General features: G+C 33.3%; 1 protein-coding gene across 1 annotated transcript; it reads left to right on the top strand.

Moving 5' to 3' along the window:
• Positions 1-5,321: 5,321 nt before the first annotated feature.
• Positions 5,322-6,008, top strand: LOC149199739 (uncharacterized). Its single transcript, XM_089400680.1, has one exon. It carries the CDS (start codon positions 5,322-5,324, stop codon positions 6,006-6,008), a length of 687 nt encoding a protein of 228 aa, XP_089256806.1.
• The last annotated feature ends 13,988 nt before the right edge of the window (positions 6,009-19,996 follow it).

Genomic DNA, 19,996 nt, shown 5'->3' with positions numbered 1-19,996 from the left:
ATTTAAGGAGAGATCTACAATTTTGTGAAATTCTTCTTATCTTCAACCAAAATTACATTAATGAGGATACCTAGAACACCCCGCCCCACCCCAACCCCCCCACCACACACTTGAACATTACTTCTTTCCTGTGGTCAAATGACAACACTAGCCACCAAATCATCGGTCAACTACTAAACAACCCTAAAAAACTCCTCTTTACATGACAATATGAAACATAACAATGAACATCACCATAAGCAATTTCATCTGCAACATACCACAACAGTTGCTCAGCCACATGGCACCACCGACAATTGTCCATAACTCCACATTTGCACTAATTTCGACAAAGATTGAAAATTCTGAAGCAGAGAGTTTCTCTTCTCAATATTATGAATTAGTTAAATACGATTACATTAGAATAATCAGTAATAAATTATTGGATTGACACTTGACTAAATTGGACTAACTAAAACTAAATTAGGACACTTGGATGGATAGTTTTGATACTTAGGAGGTGGTTAGAATGAAATTCTCCAACACTCCCCTTTAATTACAACCACATAAAAATTTAATTAAGATACCTACTAGTCTATATCTCAGCTAGGCTTACAATGTAAAAAGTTAACTTCAACTATATTTATTTTTCTTCTTCTCTTCTTCCAGATCCTGTAGCCTCTAAATTATTTTAGCTTTTTCTTCCTGCTGTAGCCTTCCAATTTCATTTTCCTCATTTTTTTGTGCAGGTCTTCCATTGTTCTAGAATATTTAAACATGTCATGGGATTCTTCAAAAAATGACTTGTATGTGCATTGCACTGCATATTATATTCTGCAGTGTTATTTTCATCATCCATATTTTGTTACAACATAAGTCCATAATACAATTTCATCTCTTCGTGATCCCAACTCCTAAAATTTTCATTAATATTTTCATCATCAAAGTCGTCTTCAAGGTTCATTATTGCAAACTCTATGCATACTCCATCAAGACATGGTGTTCCAAGCCATGTTTCAAGAAAATTTAAGTTTTCTTCATAATCATCATGTTTACCTACACATTGGAAATCATTGTTAGAATTAAAAAAAATTGCAGACCCACATTGGTTTTGTTCCTTCTTCTCTGCAATGAGATTTTTTTCATGTTGTTCTTCTTTCTCTATCTCTGCCTATGTCTTTATTTGTGTCTTTGTTTCTATCGTTCTCTTTGTCTCTTCCACTTTTATACTAACCAATGCTGCTATAGACAACTTTTCTTCCACTTTCTTTTCAAATTCAAGTGGGATTATCTCACAAAACAACATCATGTCAATATGATGTTCTTGTAGCATCATCTACAACCATTCATATTTAGCCAATAATTCTTCATCAAAATTTACATCAACAATATTAATTGCTAGATTCACCACAGTATTGACTGGTTCAATGGAAACTTCAATGGCATCAACAGGCTCTCTTGTTGGATTCACTAAATTGTCATCAGCAAGATCTGTTTTTGGATTCATGAAGTTGTCATCAACAAGCTTTGTTGTTGGATTCACCATATTGTCATCAACAACATTTTTTATTGGAATCACCAAATTTTCGTCAACATGCTCTATTGCTAGAACCACCAAATTTTCATCCACTTGTGGCTGTGCACAGTGGGATTCATGAGCATATATGTGTTCCTTCTATGCTTATTCTGCAAATTCTTCACTCATCATCCACTTGTGGTTGAGGACATTGGGATTCACCAAAATCTTCATCTTCAATTGGATTACTGCCCCTAACATGACAACTCCTCTTAAGAGTACCCTAGGCCTCCTTGTACATCTTTTCTTCATTCATTCTTGATTTTGCTTTGAATTTATTATCTTGTTGTATTTTCCTATTTGTTGAGCATTGGCTCACTACCACTCAACAAGTCAATCGATCTACAAGCGTAGAGACTACGCCTCCACAATGGCTTCTTTTTTGCATAGATTCCAAGAGATAAATCGGTCTGACACTTTCACAAAAGCTTTTAAAAAACCTTCTTTAGAAAAAAAATATCCTTTTCAACACTTCTAAAAATCTATTTTTTTTAAATGCAACACCTTTTTTTTTATATAACAACTTCAAGTTTTTTTTTCAAACTTTGAAAAATGACAAACCCCTTTTGAAATATCTTATGCTTTCCTACTAAAGCATACCATTGAAATTGCCCAATATTTCATGAATCTCTTTAAAACCCAATAATTCAAGAATTGAATAAAAAACTCAAGTTTGTTTTGTCATTTATAAAACAACATAAACCTTTAAAGAAGATATGAATCCTTTTTAATTCAAAAAAATGTGAGCCTTTGAAACTTGTTGGTCATTTTTCCTTGGCCTCTTAGAACCTTTTTCCTTCTTTCTAGGCCCAAAATTTTTTGAAGTGTCGGTCTTTATGGAGTCTTATGCAACCTGGTGTTCTGATACCTTGACAAAATTTGAAAATTGTGGAGTAGACAGTTGCTCTTCTCAATATTACTAATCAGCTAAATAAAAATACATCGGAAACATCGGTAATAAACGACTGAAGTGAAATTGGACTAACAAAATATTACTTTATGGATCACTTCCCAAATATAAAATTTCCTGATCCAACTCAACGTATAGTGGCACAACATCACTTCCATACATAATCTAGATGAACCAACTTAAAATATTACACAATAATCAATTCACATTGTCTCTCTCCTCACAGTTGTTGTCGTGTTGTCTCTCCTCTTGTGCATTTCTCACCTGCAACTCTAATATCAAATCAAAGAAAATGTAGCTAGAAACCAATGAATCTAACAAAATAATCATTTGATGATCTATTACTCGACAATGCATTACAATTGATAGGAAAATTTAGACAACAATTAACTCCTAAAAGAAAGGATATTGTAACATACTCTTTGAAACCTAGAACATTTCTAATTAGATTATCTATCCTATTAATTATATTATCTTTTGATTATTTCTAAGACTATATATATATATATATATATATATATATATATATATATATATATATATATATATATATATATATTAACGTGTGTTAAGAGGATCATTTTTTTTAGTAAGTTTCAAATCTTGAATAAAGATTTTCAACTGAAAGGATTTGATCGCTATTGATGCATCATACATGTAAAATTCTAATGGATCTTCACTGATATTTGTAAATAATTTGCATAATACATGCAAAATTCTAATGGATCTATGCTAATATTTGTAAATAATTTTTTTAATAATATTTTTTAGTGTAAATTAATACCTTTTAGGAATTATCTTTATTTTAATTGTAAATTTCAAAATATTTTGGAATAGAACATGTATTAGTGTCAACCATTTGAATTTTCTCATGCAAGTTCTCTGTTTAAAATATTTAATATAGACTTATGCATATTCTATTTATGAATTATTTAGTAAGTAGAGGTAGCTCACAACTTTTTGTGGAGGGAAACTTTTGGCTACTAAACGAAATAAATGTACATGATCAAATAGAACTAACCAATCACATGCATCATTTCTTAGAAATTTTCACCAATAAATATAGCCAAATACCTATGTCATTCCTAATAAAGAAATAATCATGATATGTTTAGTTATGTTCAAAGATTTTTTTTATAGCTAGAGTACGAGAGGGATATGTAATTCTTTACATGTTTAATATGGGGCTGACAAGATTTAAAAGTATATTGATAAGCAAAAATGAATTTCAATTTTACATATATAAAGAGCAACAAAGTAATAGAAAGTAAAAAATATATTATTCTAATGATAAGTACTTTCTACTTCTTGATATGAAGAAGTCTAATTACTACCAATTGAAACATGGTATTTTAAAAAACATTAATAATAAAAAGTATTTAGATGTAAATTGTAAATCAAATATTTCAATATTAACTTTAAATCCATATCTAAATATCAATTTTATATATAAAGCAATTGAAAGTCTAATTGGGATGGATTTAGTGGTTGAAAAGTTGGGAGTTTTTCACTCTTTAACAAGGTTCAATTACTACACATCATGAGATAGTAGTTGAATGTATGGTTCACTATATGAAGACTATGTTTATAATTTTGTAACATACATATACATAAATGGATCAAAATCCACCTCAAAGTCCTCTTATATATTCAAGACCACTAATATCTCTTTTACTTAAATAGATAAGAGCTTCACCCTATATCATTTTACATATTATCCCATGAAAATCAACTCATGAACTTAAGAGAATTAAACATTTCTTTAAAAAAATAAAAAAATAAATAAACACTTTTATAATAGATAAATATATACATTTCATCATATATTCAACATAAAATAATATAAAAATACATCCCTTAGAATTATATAAAATCTCCAAATCTATCCTATATTAAAAGAAATTTACATTTGTAAATGCAAATTAATTTCAAATAGCAATAACATGAAATCAAATAATTAACCGATAGCTCACAATAGCACCTCTTTTAAAGCTATATAATTGAACTTTAATATTTTGTAACATATTAAAATTAATTTGAGAAGTGATCTCAATTATTGAAGTCACAGAATCAAAATAAATTCATGGTCTCCTAAGTCTTGCTTCCACGTGCTTGCTTACGTGTGGGATTTTATAATCTAATAAGCGGACTTGCTCCCCTCACATTATAATTCCAAAATTCCAAAGCTGGCGTGTAAGTTTGTTACTTATTTTTCCCAGGCAATACCCTGTAAAATACCCACAAGTATTTGGAGTCATATACTCAACGAGGGTCCACTTTCCTCATCCATCACACGTTGTTGTTGCGAGATGATACACAATTAATTATATTCATAATGTTTTATTAAGATGGATTAGATTTATAATATTTTAGGTTTAAGTGGGAAACCAATTGTGGCCTAATCTCTATATAGTAATTAGTTTGAATTTTGTCAATGCCAACCCGTGAACATCCATCAACTTCTTTGAAAAGACATTCAAATCAATAATCGCATGCTTTCTCCATCCATGACCATTCCACGCCGGCCGAGCCTTGTTTTAAATATTCTGTGATCAAAACTGGGGGCCAGTTTATAATAAAATTGTGCGTGATACCCATTTGAGTGCAATTTTGCGTTCAAAATTCAATGAAAAGAACAGTCTACGTAAAAGTCAATCCCACGTTCTCGCTCTTCCCGAAGAAGTTGGACCAGATAATGTTTTGGACAGCGCGAATCACAGATCGTGCGCCGTCAAAGGATAAGGGCTGCTTGACTGCTCAACTTTTAATATTATATATGTATTCCAGGTCTCTTTTCCGTTCTACAGATTATTTAGCGTTCCTTTTTGTTATATCAATTCTTTACTCTCGTTCTTGATGGGCAATTTGCCGCCCTGCTCTTCGGTGGGCACGAGCACCAAGGACAAAGAGAAAACCATCCAGCTAGTTTGTTCAGATGGCACAGTTCAAATCTTTCATAAACCGCTCTGCGCCTCTCAGATTATTGAAGAATACCCTCAATGTTTAGTCTGTCACTCCGATTCATTCTACATCGGGCAGAAGACGGCCAATCTTTCTCCATATGACGAATTGAAGTTGGGCAACAAGTACTTCCTTCTACCCCAACACTTCTTTAACTCTCCCCTATCTCTCCTATCGCTGGCTTCCTTAATATGGACACCCCCACCCACAAAAGCTTCACCTACTTCCACTGCTCACCGCTCAGCTTCGCTTCGCAGCATCGAACGTGCTTCTGTTTTCTGCCAGCCGTTTGAGATACAGAAAAGTGACGTTGGTGGAGGCCTTCGGATCCGAGTCTGCCCTGAGTTTATTTCAAAGCTTATGGAAGACAGAAGGCTTAACGCTGATGAAGGCGGCCATTCAGTGGGCGGTATTTCTGCAGTCTATGAGCCAGGTCGGCTCTGCAATACCCCTGAATTACAGAAAGAGTATACTCAGTTGATTAAGTGCAGAGGCGAACGCTGGAGACCGAAACTTGATACAATCAAAGAAAAGGAGAAGAATATTAAGGCGAAAAAGTTTATGTTAAAAATCAGGAGATAACCTGGATAGATTTATTTTAAATATAGTTTTAGTATGAGTGGATTTAAATATGGATTTAATCTGAGTTTGAGAGGGATTCAGTTTATTCCATTGCAATTTTTTATGAGTAGAAATTATTTAAATATTTTGTATAATTATTTTTTTACATATTTTTTATTTTGGTAAATATAATTAAAAAATAGATTTTTATAATTTTTTTATGAATGAACATCTTTACACATTATACTAGACTGTAAAATAAACTTCCAGACTTAATTGAAAATTAACATCTAATCTATATTCTTAATTCTTAATGAGTTGAATGTATGTTTCTTATTTTTTCTCAATGAGTTGAATGTATCTTTCTTATTTTTTGGCAACTGCTTTGGTTAATTTCACTACATTTTTTCTTAATGAGTTGAATGTATCTTTCTTATTTTTTGGCAACTGCTTTGGTTAATTTCACTGCAGGTTAGCCGAAATTTGTGCTGCAATTGAACATAGATGGCCTCGTGGTACAGTTTTTAGTCTTGAAATCAGCTATTATGAGTTTTTTAAATGGCATTAAACTTGAAATGACCCACTCGCTGCAAAATGATGAAAACAAAGGAAGGACGGATTCGCAAAGTTCATATGGATAATAGTATATCTGGGAGACAGGATAAAGCTATCCTCCGGAGGAAATTCAATGTGTAATGTTTTGGAATGGCATATATAGGAGGTCCAATTAACTCTCCTTGCCCGTTAAAAATGATATTTAAACATGAAGTTCATCGCCAAACGTTTACATATTACAAAAAGCAAAATCGCTCAAAATAAACTGCAGATCCACAAGATCCCAAATGGAATAGCTCCGTAACGGTGACACTATCACATTCTTATATAAGACAGACCTTAAAAATTTTAATTACATTTGTCATTAATGTGTATGTTAAATTTATTGTTGTACTAAGTGCAAAAATGTAAATATGGATTTAAGGAGCGAAGATATTTAATATTTAAAATATAAATTAGTTAATATTTAACATTTTATAAGTTTATGTAGTGGGAAAGAAAAACAATGTCAATATCTTATGATGGTAAGATAAAGATTTAGATTAAAGAAAGATTTAATTTACCGACATTCAATACATAAAACATAGTGATTAGTGTTGTAGTTATGTTGGTTGAAATTGAGTGGTATAGTTATTGAAAATATTGTTATTTTTTATTTGTTAAATTTTGTTTTTAAAACGTGGAAAATAAAATAAATTTATTTTTAGAAAAATAAAATATACAAATTACATTCTTCAAATTTAAGTTTTTTATTTATTTGAAATAAGATTGCTTATCAAATATTTTGATGGGGTGTCATGTGGTGAATTTAATGGGGCTTGGACTCGAAATGCCTTCTCACTCTCATTCATTGTGGATGCCATCTGGTCAAGGTACCTTTATCAAACATTGCCTCTTAAGGTAGGAGGTCGGGTCCCCTTACAAAATGTGTTGTATACAGTTCCATGGAAACAATGAGCACTCTTATATATTCTTCAGATGTGGTTGGTGGGTTGAGTTTTGTTTCCTCCTCCCTTGTCTCCTCCTAGTCTTGTCCTTGCTCACCATGCTCCTGGACTCTTGCCTAGTTGCGAGGGTGGGTTTCCTCCCATTCACATTGTTGAGTTTCTCCCCTCTGTGGTCGTACTTTTTCATTGGATGGAGTTTGGTTGCGAGTACGATGCTAGTGTATCTTGACTCACAAATTATCATTGCCCATCTCTTTCAAGGTCAATTCATTCGACTCCTGTCCCATATCAGCCCTGATACACGTAACATCTTGCTACCTTTGACTACCATGATGAGTTAGAGAACTCATTGAAAACATGGAAATAACAGTTGTGGTTGCCTATAGGGGATGTTGGGCACACTTACGAGGAGAGTATTCAGCTCATAGCTTTCATGGAAGCATGCCCTAGAGAATAAGGAGGAAATGTACCTCATGGAAGAACAAATTTGTTCTGAAGGGTAGGTCACTCTCAATTCAAACATCACAACTACCATTGAATCTCGGGTTCCTGGAAGGTAATTCATGAGGTCGATAAAATCACTATTTGCATAATGTTGACTTATATTAGCATGTCAAAATACTAGTAGGAAAAATTATGGTTGATAGGAGACATTCCTAGGTCAATCTCCCACACATGCTACATTAGTTTTGAGATATTATGCTTGACATGGAAGGTAGACTATCCATGTTTGAGATGGATTCTCCCATCCACATTTTTGAGTTTCCCCCCTCTGTCGTCTAATTTTTTCATTGGAGAAAGGTTGTTGTTGACTACAATGGTAGTGTATTTTGGCTAGAAAATTATCATGACCTCTCCCTTTCATGGTGGTCTCATGTAGCTCCCCTCCCATCTCAGTCCCGGTCAATGTAATATGTTGTTACCTCTTCCTGCCATGACGCATTAGGAATCTTGTTTTCAACATGGAAATAATAGTTGTGGTTTCTTCTAGGGGATCTTGGGCACGCTTACAAGGATATTTTTCATCTCACAAATTCCATGCATGCATGCCCCCAAAAGTTTAGTAGGAATCTTGTCTCGTTGAAGAAGAAATTTGTTATGAAATCGATATCATTGGCTATGATATGTCATGGATACCATTGCATATTGGGTTCCTGACTAGCAATTCACAAGGCTTCCAAAATAACTATCCACATATTGTTGGCCTATTAGCATGTCAAGCATTTGCGAGGAAAAATTATGGTTGATAGAAGAAATTCCTAGGTAAATCTCCTACACATGCTAGATTATCTTAGAGATCTTCTTCTTAATATGGAAGGAAGGATAGCAAGGGTTGAGATGGATTTTCTTCCTAGCTCCCTAATTCCTCCGCCATGCAAGGTTGAGGAATAGCATATCATCTTGCGTACATATTTTGATCCCGATGCTTAGGTTTATTACATTCTCATTTTAGTCATCCCTATTCTAGGTGGCCCTCAAGGCTATGAATATGTATCTCTTTGAGTCTGAGTTTATTTTAATTTTCTTTTTGTCATAAACATTGCGGTTTAATAAGGATTCTCATTTAGTCTCTTGATGTTGCTTTCCCCCTTGGTGGGGTAGCAACTATTTTGGGTCTTTGCTAGTCTTGGACACTAAGTTAATTTTGTTAGTTTTTGGCTCTATGCTTTATTGTCTCTGTTTTTGTTTCCATGGTGGAAAGCCAAAGACAATCTTTTAGCCATATCTTATGCAAATATTTGTTATTCAAAGGAAAATAAAACTTACCGAAAGAAAGAAAATTTGATCATAAAATATTCGTTAGTATTAAATGTGAAAGAAATTTGAAAACAAAGATTATTCTGTAGAGAGAGGCACATTCTATAGCCTAGTATGAGGGAAGTGTCTGATTATGTCTATATTTAACAAACAGTTGGCATGTGGCCTTACAAAAAAAAACCTAATAAAACAACATCTAGAAGAAAAAAAAAGAGAATACATGTATAAGTATACAAAAAACATTTAATATTAACAAAATCACCTGTGGTATTCATTCACTCTGCTAACACTGGGGTCATCACTCGAGTCATTGGATTCACTCAAGAATTTGTAAAGTAGAAGTTGGTTTGATTCACTTAATCATTCATCAAATGGAAGCTCATTTTAACAAAGCAAAATTGAATGCTATTTTCATTCTATGGATCAAAGCATCAACTTTAATCAAAATTAGTTTAGTAGTATTTAGCATGAATGGGTTTATAACCAACCTATTATACTTATTATAATTTTTTTTCTATATTTTGGATAGGGATTACCAAAATATATTATTCAATTTATAACAGGAAGTATAACAAAAATTGTAACATAATTAAGATTCCTTGAGATATTTTTATTATTATATATTTTGTTAGAATTATTGACATAAGATTGAAACTAGTTTGTAATATTAATCATATGTATGTATTAACTACTAAAAGGATTTCAAAATGGCATTATTTGTTTTCATAATTTTGGCTTTCTTCCTTATTTTTCCTTCATGTCATTAGCTACGACCTAGAAAGTAGCCTTGTTGGGAAATTACAGAGTAGTTTTTCGAGCTATCAATAGTATACTATCGACAAAATACAATTCTTCTTTTAATTAGAAAAAAATATCTGTGAAGGGGTGTCCTTCACCCAAGAGATATTGTCACGTCCTTTGATATCTTGTGATGTTATGTAAATATTTTTACTCAGTTAAATTACTTGATTATTAAACAAAATAATTATAATAATAATAATTATACTTATTAGTTAAAACAGTTTGACTCAGTAAAATTACATAAAATTTGAAAATAAGAATAAAGAAAAAATTAATAATTATAATTAAACTAGCTTTCAGCAATATTAGCTCATCTATCATTCTAAATAATGTTTTCACCTCAAGCTGTTTGGTTCCTTTTGAGACATGGTACATCCAAAATTAAAATGTACCTAAGATGATTAATTAGAAAGTACAACTATTTGCATCTGTGGACTTTTCGATTTTGAAATCATATTAAATGTTTGAAGAACCTGTGTGAAGCATCCAATATTCAAGGAATTTTCACCTTTTTAATGGAACAACACTAAATAATAAGTAAAATTGTTTTTTCTATCAAATATTTAAGATTTAGTGCTATTATTAAATGAAAAAAATCACATTTAAGTTTAAATTTAATAATCTCCAAATCATACAGAAGAGGATTTACCAAGTTTAAAGTTAAATGGATGATATTATTAGAACAAATTCCAACCATTCCTATTATTTCGTTAATAAATATACTCAATACACTTTTTCATTTAAAATCTAGATTAAATATCTAAGATTTTAAAAAATGAGTATTTTTTATATTTATAAAGACTAATAATAATTTCAATATTAAATTAGCTCTCAAAAAAATCATATAATAAACTTTTGTTTCATCAACACACTTGATATGCTTATACAAGTATTTATATTTACTACCAAGCTCTTGAACAAAAAATTCAATTTTTTATTCTCATTATTTACACGATTTATGTGTGCCACAACTATTATCAGCTGCAATAAGCACATGCTAAATTTAACTAATTTGAAATCAACACCAATAAATGATGTCACAACTGTAATTCAAGATCAACAATAAGGCCCATATTGCCATAATGTTTAATCAACACAAATAAATGATACCATTGTTATAAATGATCACCATAGTGTAGATGGAAAGCTAAGGGACATTAAACCAAATCCTAAGTCAAGGGCAATAATTTGATGACTAAGTTTTTTCAGATGGTAATTATATGAAAAAGGATGATTACAGTTGAGGTTAAAAAGACAAGGCAATTTAATTAATAGAAGAAAATATTTTTTTCATAATACTTACCATTTCATCTAAATAGTCTATAGTAAATAGATCATTTCATCTATTAATTAGATTATGCTATTTATAAATAAAATTTTAAACAAATAAAAATGACAACATAACTACAAAATATACAATTAATACAACAAAAATTGATCTTAACTATTTAAATGTGTTGATCATAATATCTATAAGAATTCATAATTAAAATTGTCTATTTAAAAGCAATAAAACATATTGTATGCTAAGAAATGTTTTGGTGATAATCACATAAGAGAAAATTGTATCCACCATCTAGAGTTGTACCAGTAGATAGCTCCAAACACATTGATAACAATTTTTCTTATGTGATTATCACCAAAAGATTTCTTAGCATACAAGTTATGGATCACATAAGCCTAAATTCAGAAATATAAAATATTGTTTATTAGGTTGAACATATCGGAGTGTGGATTATCATCTTTTTAATTGCAAATATCTATGATAAATAGTGTGATTGATTTTCACTTTTAAGGAATAAAATTTTAGTTCCTCATTAAATAATTTCAAAGTATTAGTATTTTAATTTTCATTATTTAAAACTGAAATATAGATTTCATCTTAAATGTCACATACCCCCTGAGCACAATACTACAAATTCTCTATATGCTCTATTGGATCCATGATGAGGACTTTTATATTCAATTAATACACTTACATTCCAAATCAATCGTTAAGCATAAATTGCAACTCGGAGAACAAAATCGATCGTGGCATTCAACCAATAAGATTTGAGCATATAGACTTCATTTCTATGAGGACCCTGTTATGTTCCTATACCAATAGGTGTCATAATTTATGATTGAATTAGTTTATCTCTATAATATGTACATACGTTTGCTTTCTGCAAATGTTTTCCATATTCAAAAATTAAAAAAATAAAAATAAAAAATGTAAAGACGGTATATCCTAAATGAAAACCATAGGATAAAAAGAATAAAAAGAAAAGATCAAAAAAGATGAAAAATGAACCCCAAGAAAAAGAAAAAGACCATGAAAGTGTGCAAGTCCAAATGCCACTACTATTTACTTTCGTGAAAAATAAAAGATTGTGTGCAATTTGTTATTCATGCCATAGTCCATGGTAATCAAACAGCTTAATCTTGGTTATTCCATGTTTTCAATTTTATGCTTACAAATAGAGAATAAAATCTAACCAAATTGTTTAACCTTGGTAGATAATTAGATTAGGTAGAGTGAATAAAAGGAGCTCAATTGTTTAATCTGAGCCCTTGGATGTAATAAGGTTAGACTTAGATAGAGTTCCATTGTAAAAGAAAAGAGAATTTTGATAAGGGTTTTCTAGTTTAAGTGCACCCTAATAACAGAAGTAAAAATGGTAGGATGTGTAGGTAGGTAAGTAGATGATTGGTTGCAGAATTATGTATGATGAATGTTTAAGTTAAAAGCTGAAAATCATTTTCTTTCTTCATTATATTACTTTGGCAAAGCATGGATGACAAAGACACATTTACAAGGTTATATGATTAACTTCCTCATTCATTTTACCCCTCATGGTAACTAATTTCCTGCTAACAGAAGTTCTGAAAACCTTAAATTAAGGGGCTCAGAGCATTTCTTTGACTTCTGGAGGGACCAGATCCTCAGCCCAATAAATTATAAGGTCAAGGGTGCTAAAAACGCCTCATCAATATTCACCCCTTCATCATTTATTCACTTCCTCTAAAAATCCCTTTTCCCTAAATAAATTCACTATTTGCTAAGGAAAAGTAATTACCCCACAAAATCCCTATAGTCTAAGTTATAATGTTTTAATATGAAAAACAAATTAATGTTAAACACATTATACTTAGCGCACTTTTACTTTTCATCTCATACTAACAGCTGATTTTACTTATGTATTAAATCCCAAAAATCATCCCTTTCTCGTATATTTTATTAAAAACTGCATATGTTAATAATCCCGTCCCCGAGGTTTGAAACATAAACCTTAATAATGAAACAATTAAAATAAGGGATTAATTAATCGATTTGCGATTAATTAATAACCTAGAACTACCACCAAATAATAGAGATTAATTAACCAATCTTTGGTTAATTAATAATCGATCCTCACCGCCCACGGGGCTTTGGATTGACGGTGAATGGGTGCCTTGCTAAGGCACTCCTTGCGATAGGTCACCGGTTCAAATCTCTCGTGGGTACTTAGGTTAGTCTTAACATAGAAAAAAAAAAATAATCGATCCTCACCTAATCACATGACCCTTGATGTTATTAATTTCCCTAATCTGCAATTAGTTCCCATCGAGCCCCTCCATTAACTCCTAATCAAATCCGCACCGTGATCACCGTGCGATTTCACCTTTTCAGATCTGATGGTCGACGCTCATATGAGGCAGCCTCCAATCCCGAACTTTACCCACCCACTGTGAGTGGTTTCACTATTTGCTCGTCGCTACGTTTCGCCCAATGAATGGCATCGGGCGGACCTCTCCTAATACTGCCTAGTGCTCAAAAGCTGTGCGATGAAAACCATTACCACTTCCACTTACTACCATCTCTAAACAACAAAATGTCCCATCCATTGATTGGCGCCATCTTTCCCTTTCACCATACCCACCAAACATTTTGACTTTGTGAATAAAGTGAAAACACTCATTGCTTTTGTTTACTGAAACAATACAACCTCCTATTCTCCATGCACACAGAAGCACGTTCATGCTGTCACCCTGCGTTCAAACCATCAACTCCAAAAGGCCGCCGAGCTCCCAATCACCACTGCAGACCAACACGCCCCATCTAGACTACACACCAGTCCCATTCCGTTTCCCATACCACCATAACCAGGTATTTACCCACTTTTACCAGAAAACCCCATGTTTATATCAAACTAGGATTGAATTGCTTTAGAAATTGATTGTTTTTATCAAAATTTAAATGGTCCAATACTCAGAATACTCCATATAACAACCTGGTTCTTCATAATATCCCTAAATTTCCCTCCCAATGTCCTTGAATACACAAGAACCAAGGATGGAAACTCCCATTGCCCTAAATGTCATGCCACTTAGTACTCCCCATAGGGATTTCGACCACCTTCCCTTGGCCGACAGAGATTTTCAAATAAAGGACCTTACTTTTGATGAAACCCCCTTGAAATTATATTGTAAGTACTAGAACAATTATCTGAACCATGCTGATAAAATAGGTATTTGGGAATCAAACCTACCTAAGTATCAATTCTCCACTGTCCATATTTTCCCAGATATTATGCACCAGTGCCATGAAAACTATGACCCTAATATGAGAGTTGTAATGACCTTAGACCAGAAAGTCGTATTTACCATTACAGCCGAATCCATAAATCATATGTTACAGTTGAAACCAGGCCAGGACCTCACTCCCCCTTCCAGTTCTGATTTACTTGAAAAATATTCAAAGTTGTCCAGTTCCGAAATTACCCAAATTTGTCAGACTTTCATTGAAGAAAAATACAAGCCAAAAGACCCCCTTCCTTACATGTCATGCTTCTTTAATAATCTGGGCAAGGATATCATCGTTGTGATTGTTTTCATTTTGGGTTTTACCACCAATGAGTATGTAGATGAGATGACCTTAGCCTACATGTCTATTTTTACCCCTGGTCAACCTCCTACAACCAAATTTGACTATGCTACATTCATTGTAGATAATATGCATGACCAATTCATGAGATTAGAGAACAAGAGAGTATTTAAATATTCTTCAGTCTTGTACCATCTTTTTCTCTACTACCAAACTGATGAATTCCATTTCTCTATCCAAAAGCTTGATACTAAAGGGAATCCTAGGTCTGTTATCCTTCAGAACTCAATTTTCCACTATTCTAGCTCTTCTCCTCATCCTAACACAGATTTCATTGACTTATTTGTACATCCAGTAACTACTACGTTAGTGTGAAATCCTCCTCCCACGATTAGTGCAAAAATTAAAAGAGTTCTTCAGTTATCCAAGTAGTACAAGGTTGGGGATTGGTACTTGTACTAGAACCATACCGAGATCAGAATTTATGGGTGTGAGTTGCCTCCCTATAAACTGCCCAAATATCTCCCCATGCGATTATTTTCTCTGGAGTACTACAAGCAAATGATCAATTCTAATGAAATCCACTTGGTAAAGACTAAAACGAAAGATCAGCTAAGGATAAAGGATCACCTAGGCCCCTTTATTTGCAACAACAGAAGAGCAGGACAAGAGGCAGAGAAAATCCTTGAGAGATTGAGATTAAAAAAGAGCTTCATCTAGCATTATGACCCTCATAGCTTCATCTGTGACAGAAGGCAAAAGCATAAGCTATCCCCCTACATCCACCATGGGATCCCAAAGATTGAGAAATATGCAAATCAGTCTGAATGGGTGGAAAGAACTCTAATAGACCATGATAGCACACAAGTTGAAGATTTGGAAAGAAAGATTGATGAAAATTCCTTTGTACACGTGTCAGGAGAGACTTCATCACCAAAACAGCCACAAGAACCTAGCACTCAACCATTAGAGCATCAAGATACATCAGACAAAGCAGGAACTTTAGGACAACAAGAAGAGTTAGCGCATCCCAAAATTTCAGAGGTTGCAGACTCCTCTCAATGAGGAAAGGAATCCTAAAAGAGACCGGGAAGATGCTACTCCTTCCAGTAGGCCTACTGATCAAAGCTTTGTTAAAAGGAAAAGGTTGAATCCCTATGTAGAGGAAGAGTTCATTGAGGAGAACACAAGCAACATAGTGGCAGAAAGGGCAGAGAGCATGCAAACTATCCCAACCGGTGGGACCCCATCTACTTCACATATGCAAGTGTTCGAAAGACAGCAGAGCATAGAGGTGTCATCCTTCAGGGCTTCCTCTGAACAGAGCATGGATATCAAGGGCAAATACAAAGAAATAAAAGAGAGGAATGAGAAATTGAAAGAACAAACTTATGCTCATTACCTGAAAATGGCCCGAACAAACCAAACCAGACTTATGTAAGCTTTTGACATAAAAGATAGAAAAATGCAGATGAGCTTTCTAAAGCCCACTGTACAGCAGCCAAAATCCATGGCAGACTACTTGAAAATTGATTTTGAGGTGCTAGAAAAGGATATTCATCCTATTGACCATATAGAATTGCATAAGTAGACCGGTGAAATTGTTTATTCTACTTCAACTAGCAAAGCCATTATAGCCCATCAACTGCAGAATTCATTGCATAACACCTCTGCATAGCTACAATTAGAAAAAGCTTCCTCTCATGCTAAGGACGCCAGAATAAAAGCTTTAGAAGATTTGATAGTAGAATTGGGACATGATCCCAAAGATGTGAAAGCAACTGAACAACTTATCAAAAAGAAGAATGATGACATCGCTGCCTTGAAAAAGCAGCTAAAGATTCCTCCACTCCACCATCCCCAAACTGTAGAAGTTGTAGAAAGGAAAAAGGAGGAAGAACTCATGGACCTGCTCCTAAGACTAAATGACCAGCTAAAGGAAACTGAAGATGAATTAGAAAAGGAAATACAGTCTAAGCAAAGTGACTTGACCATTTCTTAGACTATTATAGCCGGAGTTTCTACAGTTGTTCCTTCCACTCTGGCAACTGCCTTGGCGCCAATGCTTCCACCAGTCAGAACACTGCCAGTAACAGGGACCACTTCGACTATAGGTACACTAGCCAGCACAGAGTCAACATCAGAAAAGACAGATGAAATGATCAAATACATGGAACAAATGAGCATCTAGGCAATTGAATTGAAGAGACTTAAAGAACAAATGTCAAACTTAGAAACCAATTATGAGATTGCACAGATTCAGAACAAAGAAGAAGAAAGGAAAAACAAAAGGATGGAAGTAATAATAAAAGTCTTGGAAAAGGACTTAACATTAGAAAAACATTTGAGAGATATTAAAGATATCTTATGGACCAATATCATTGATTCCATCAATGATATTTGGCCTTCTATCCAAATCATTTTTAAACAGACTTAGCTAGTTAAAATAGCTGTGAAGGCCATACAAAAAACCACAGAAAAATTGGGAGAGAAACTTGAAGAGGCAACTCGATTGATTAACTTTTTGAATAGCAGAAACAAACACCAACTGGAGCAATTGGAAATTGAGGATAGAACTGCCACCATCCTGGAAATTAGGAAAGTTCTTACAAAAAAGAACTTGATGCTTAATTTGGAAAAAAAAATTCAAAGTATTCAGGAGGACATAGATGATTTTATGTTAAAATATGGAATTCTAAGAGACAAAGGCCTTCCAAGCCCACTGGTCATAAATGACAAGTTAAAGACTCATGATGATTACATTGAGAAACTACACAAACAAGCCATAAGTTAAGCTAGCTCTTCTAGAGCAAAAGCACTACCTATAGGAAAGGTGTTTTATGATGGTTTAGAAAATATTTTTTATATTGAACATGAAGTGAAACACCTATTCACGGTCCAGCCCAATTTTGAAAAGTACATTGAAGCTAACGGAGTGTACAAGAAATTGATTAGAATGGAAATACCAAATGATGAATCGTGGACTAATATGAAAAATATACTATAAGTTACTGTAGTAAATATGTAAAATATAAAATATTCACTAAGGTAAGGTCTGGTAACACAGGTAAAGGGTATTAGAACACAGGTAAAGAGTATCAGCAGGTGAAAGTAAGAAGAAGATCCAGCACACAATTACAAAAAAAACTACAAGAGGCAAATCTAAGTTCCAACATCCAGCTCGTTCATAAATAAAGGGACATCAACAATATGTTTTCCATCTATCTCTATCTTTATGTAAAAGATATTTTTTATTTCCTATAATAAATCTCATATGGTTATGAGATATTTTTGTGTAATTTTTGTATAAATACTTCCGAAATTGAAGTCATTAAGGAGGATTCAAAGACATTTCTGGTATACATTTCATATCAAGCTAGTGAGCTATTGTAATCAAGTCTAGATTGGCTGCTGGATCATGAAATAAAGTTAAAGACATTTCACAAGATTCTTGTGCATGATGGAAACCAAATAAGTATTATCTCTTCATGTTATTATTGTTTTCTCATCATGTTATAAATATTCACATGTTTTCTTTATAAAATCCGAATAGTAAAAAAATAAAAATATTTCAGAATTAGCTTTAACCTCTCTGTTTTGACATGTTTACATTCTCATTGTTTTCTACTGAATTACCTTGGTTTGGGAAATATTAGTTGCTCCCTTACTTCCATATTTTTTCCTTAGGTCAAAAGTGAAGGATTCTTAATTGCCCTTTACCACTGACCTCCCTCTATTCCTCATCCTGATCCTAGTTTAAGAATTCTTCATTGCCCTTCTACCTTGACTAGGTTTACCTCATCCATTTCAACCCACAGATTTGGTTTCTGTTGTACTAGCTTGCCATGTAAATTCTTCCTTTAGCAATTGATATGATCCGGTTAAGCTACTCTTTGTTTGACTCCATAGCCCAATGGACTGAAGGCTTTCTCTACCCATTTATTCCTAAAATTCCACCATCCAATCAAAATCAGAACACCCTTAAACTTTCATAACTAGCCTAATATCCTAGAAAACAAAGCTAAATCATAAATAGAGAGCCCTATTTGGACTTAGGTTGGCTAGAACTCGAGTCTAAGAGATTGGTTTGTAGCTACCTTGGATCCCTTCCTTCTTTCCAATAACTTCTAAGGAAAATCTGAGAGATAACAGACTCAACATAAACATTAATGGAACATTATCATGAATATACCGTCGTTTGAATTTCCCTAATCATGACTATAGTCCTACTCGCATAGTCAAAAGTATTATTGACATGTATCTTATGCAATATGGTTAATTAACTAAACGAGGCTCAGTGGATGCAATTCGCCTCCTGAAGCGTAATGCATAGAATAAACAACGTGAACCACAGACTATACAGTTTCATATCTTAAAAACATAATTACTCCTCATACATAGTTGCCTCATGCATAAATATTCACCATTATTCCATCATCTCAAGAAAAAAGATTATTCATGCATCATACACTCACAAATTCGACATCATCAAGAGTCATGAATCATTAGATCACACTATGCAATTGGAATCCTAAGTTTAAATATGTGACAACAAAAAGAGTAAGGGGTCACATATAGTACATCCGAAGAAATTGAAGTAAACTATCTTAGCTAAAGAAAGTCACTTGGAAAACCGAGCACCACCACCCAACCTAGAACTGACTTCCTCGAGTTCAGCTCCAAGCTGATAGTTCTTGCTAGATATGATGATAATGATAGTAGAACTTATGCCAAGAAGAAATTTTTATTGGAATATAAGGAGCCAATTGAGGAAAAAAAAGGGATTGGAATGGGGAGCATTCCACATCCCTCAGATGAAGTAAGCTATCACATTCTTAAGTATATTTCTTGTGAGGGAAGGCTTAGTATAGTATATCGTTACCAGTTTGGACTCCTCCATGAGCTGAGATTTGAAAAATAGTTACGTCCTAATAGAAGACGCGGTGTGCCCTACTTCTTGTTGCAAGCAATGATAGACATGAACATCAAGGTATAGGAAGGAAAGCATCATCAACTAGCACATCATGGACTAATCAAAGGCATAATAGAACATGATCTAAGCCAATTAAGAGTCCCTAGTTTGTGGTCCAAATTTACAGAAA

This window comes from Pinus tabuliformis, chromosome 2_1, assembly GCF_031772625.1.
Source record: "Pinus tabuliformis cultivar Carrire ecotype Pingquan chromosome 2_1, CPIR1, whole genome shotgun sequence".
Lineage (NCBI taxonomy): Eukaryota > Viridiplantae > Streptophyta > Pinopsida > Pinales > Pinaceae > Pinus > Pinus tabuliformis.
This window is presented reverse-complemented; position numbering and strand designations above follow the sequence as displayed.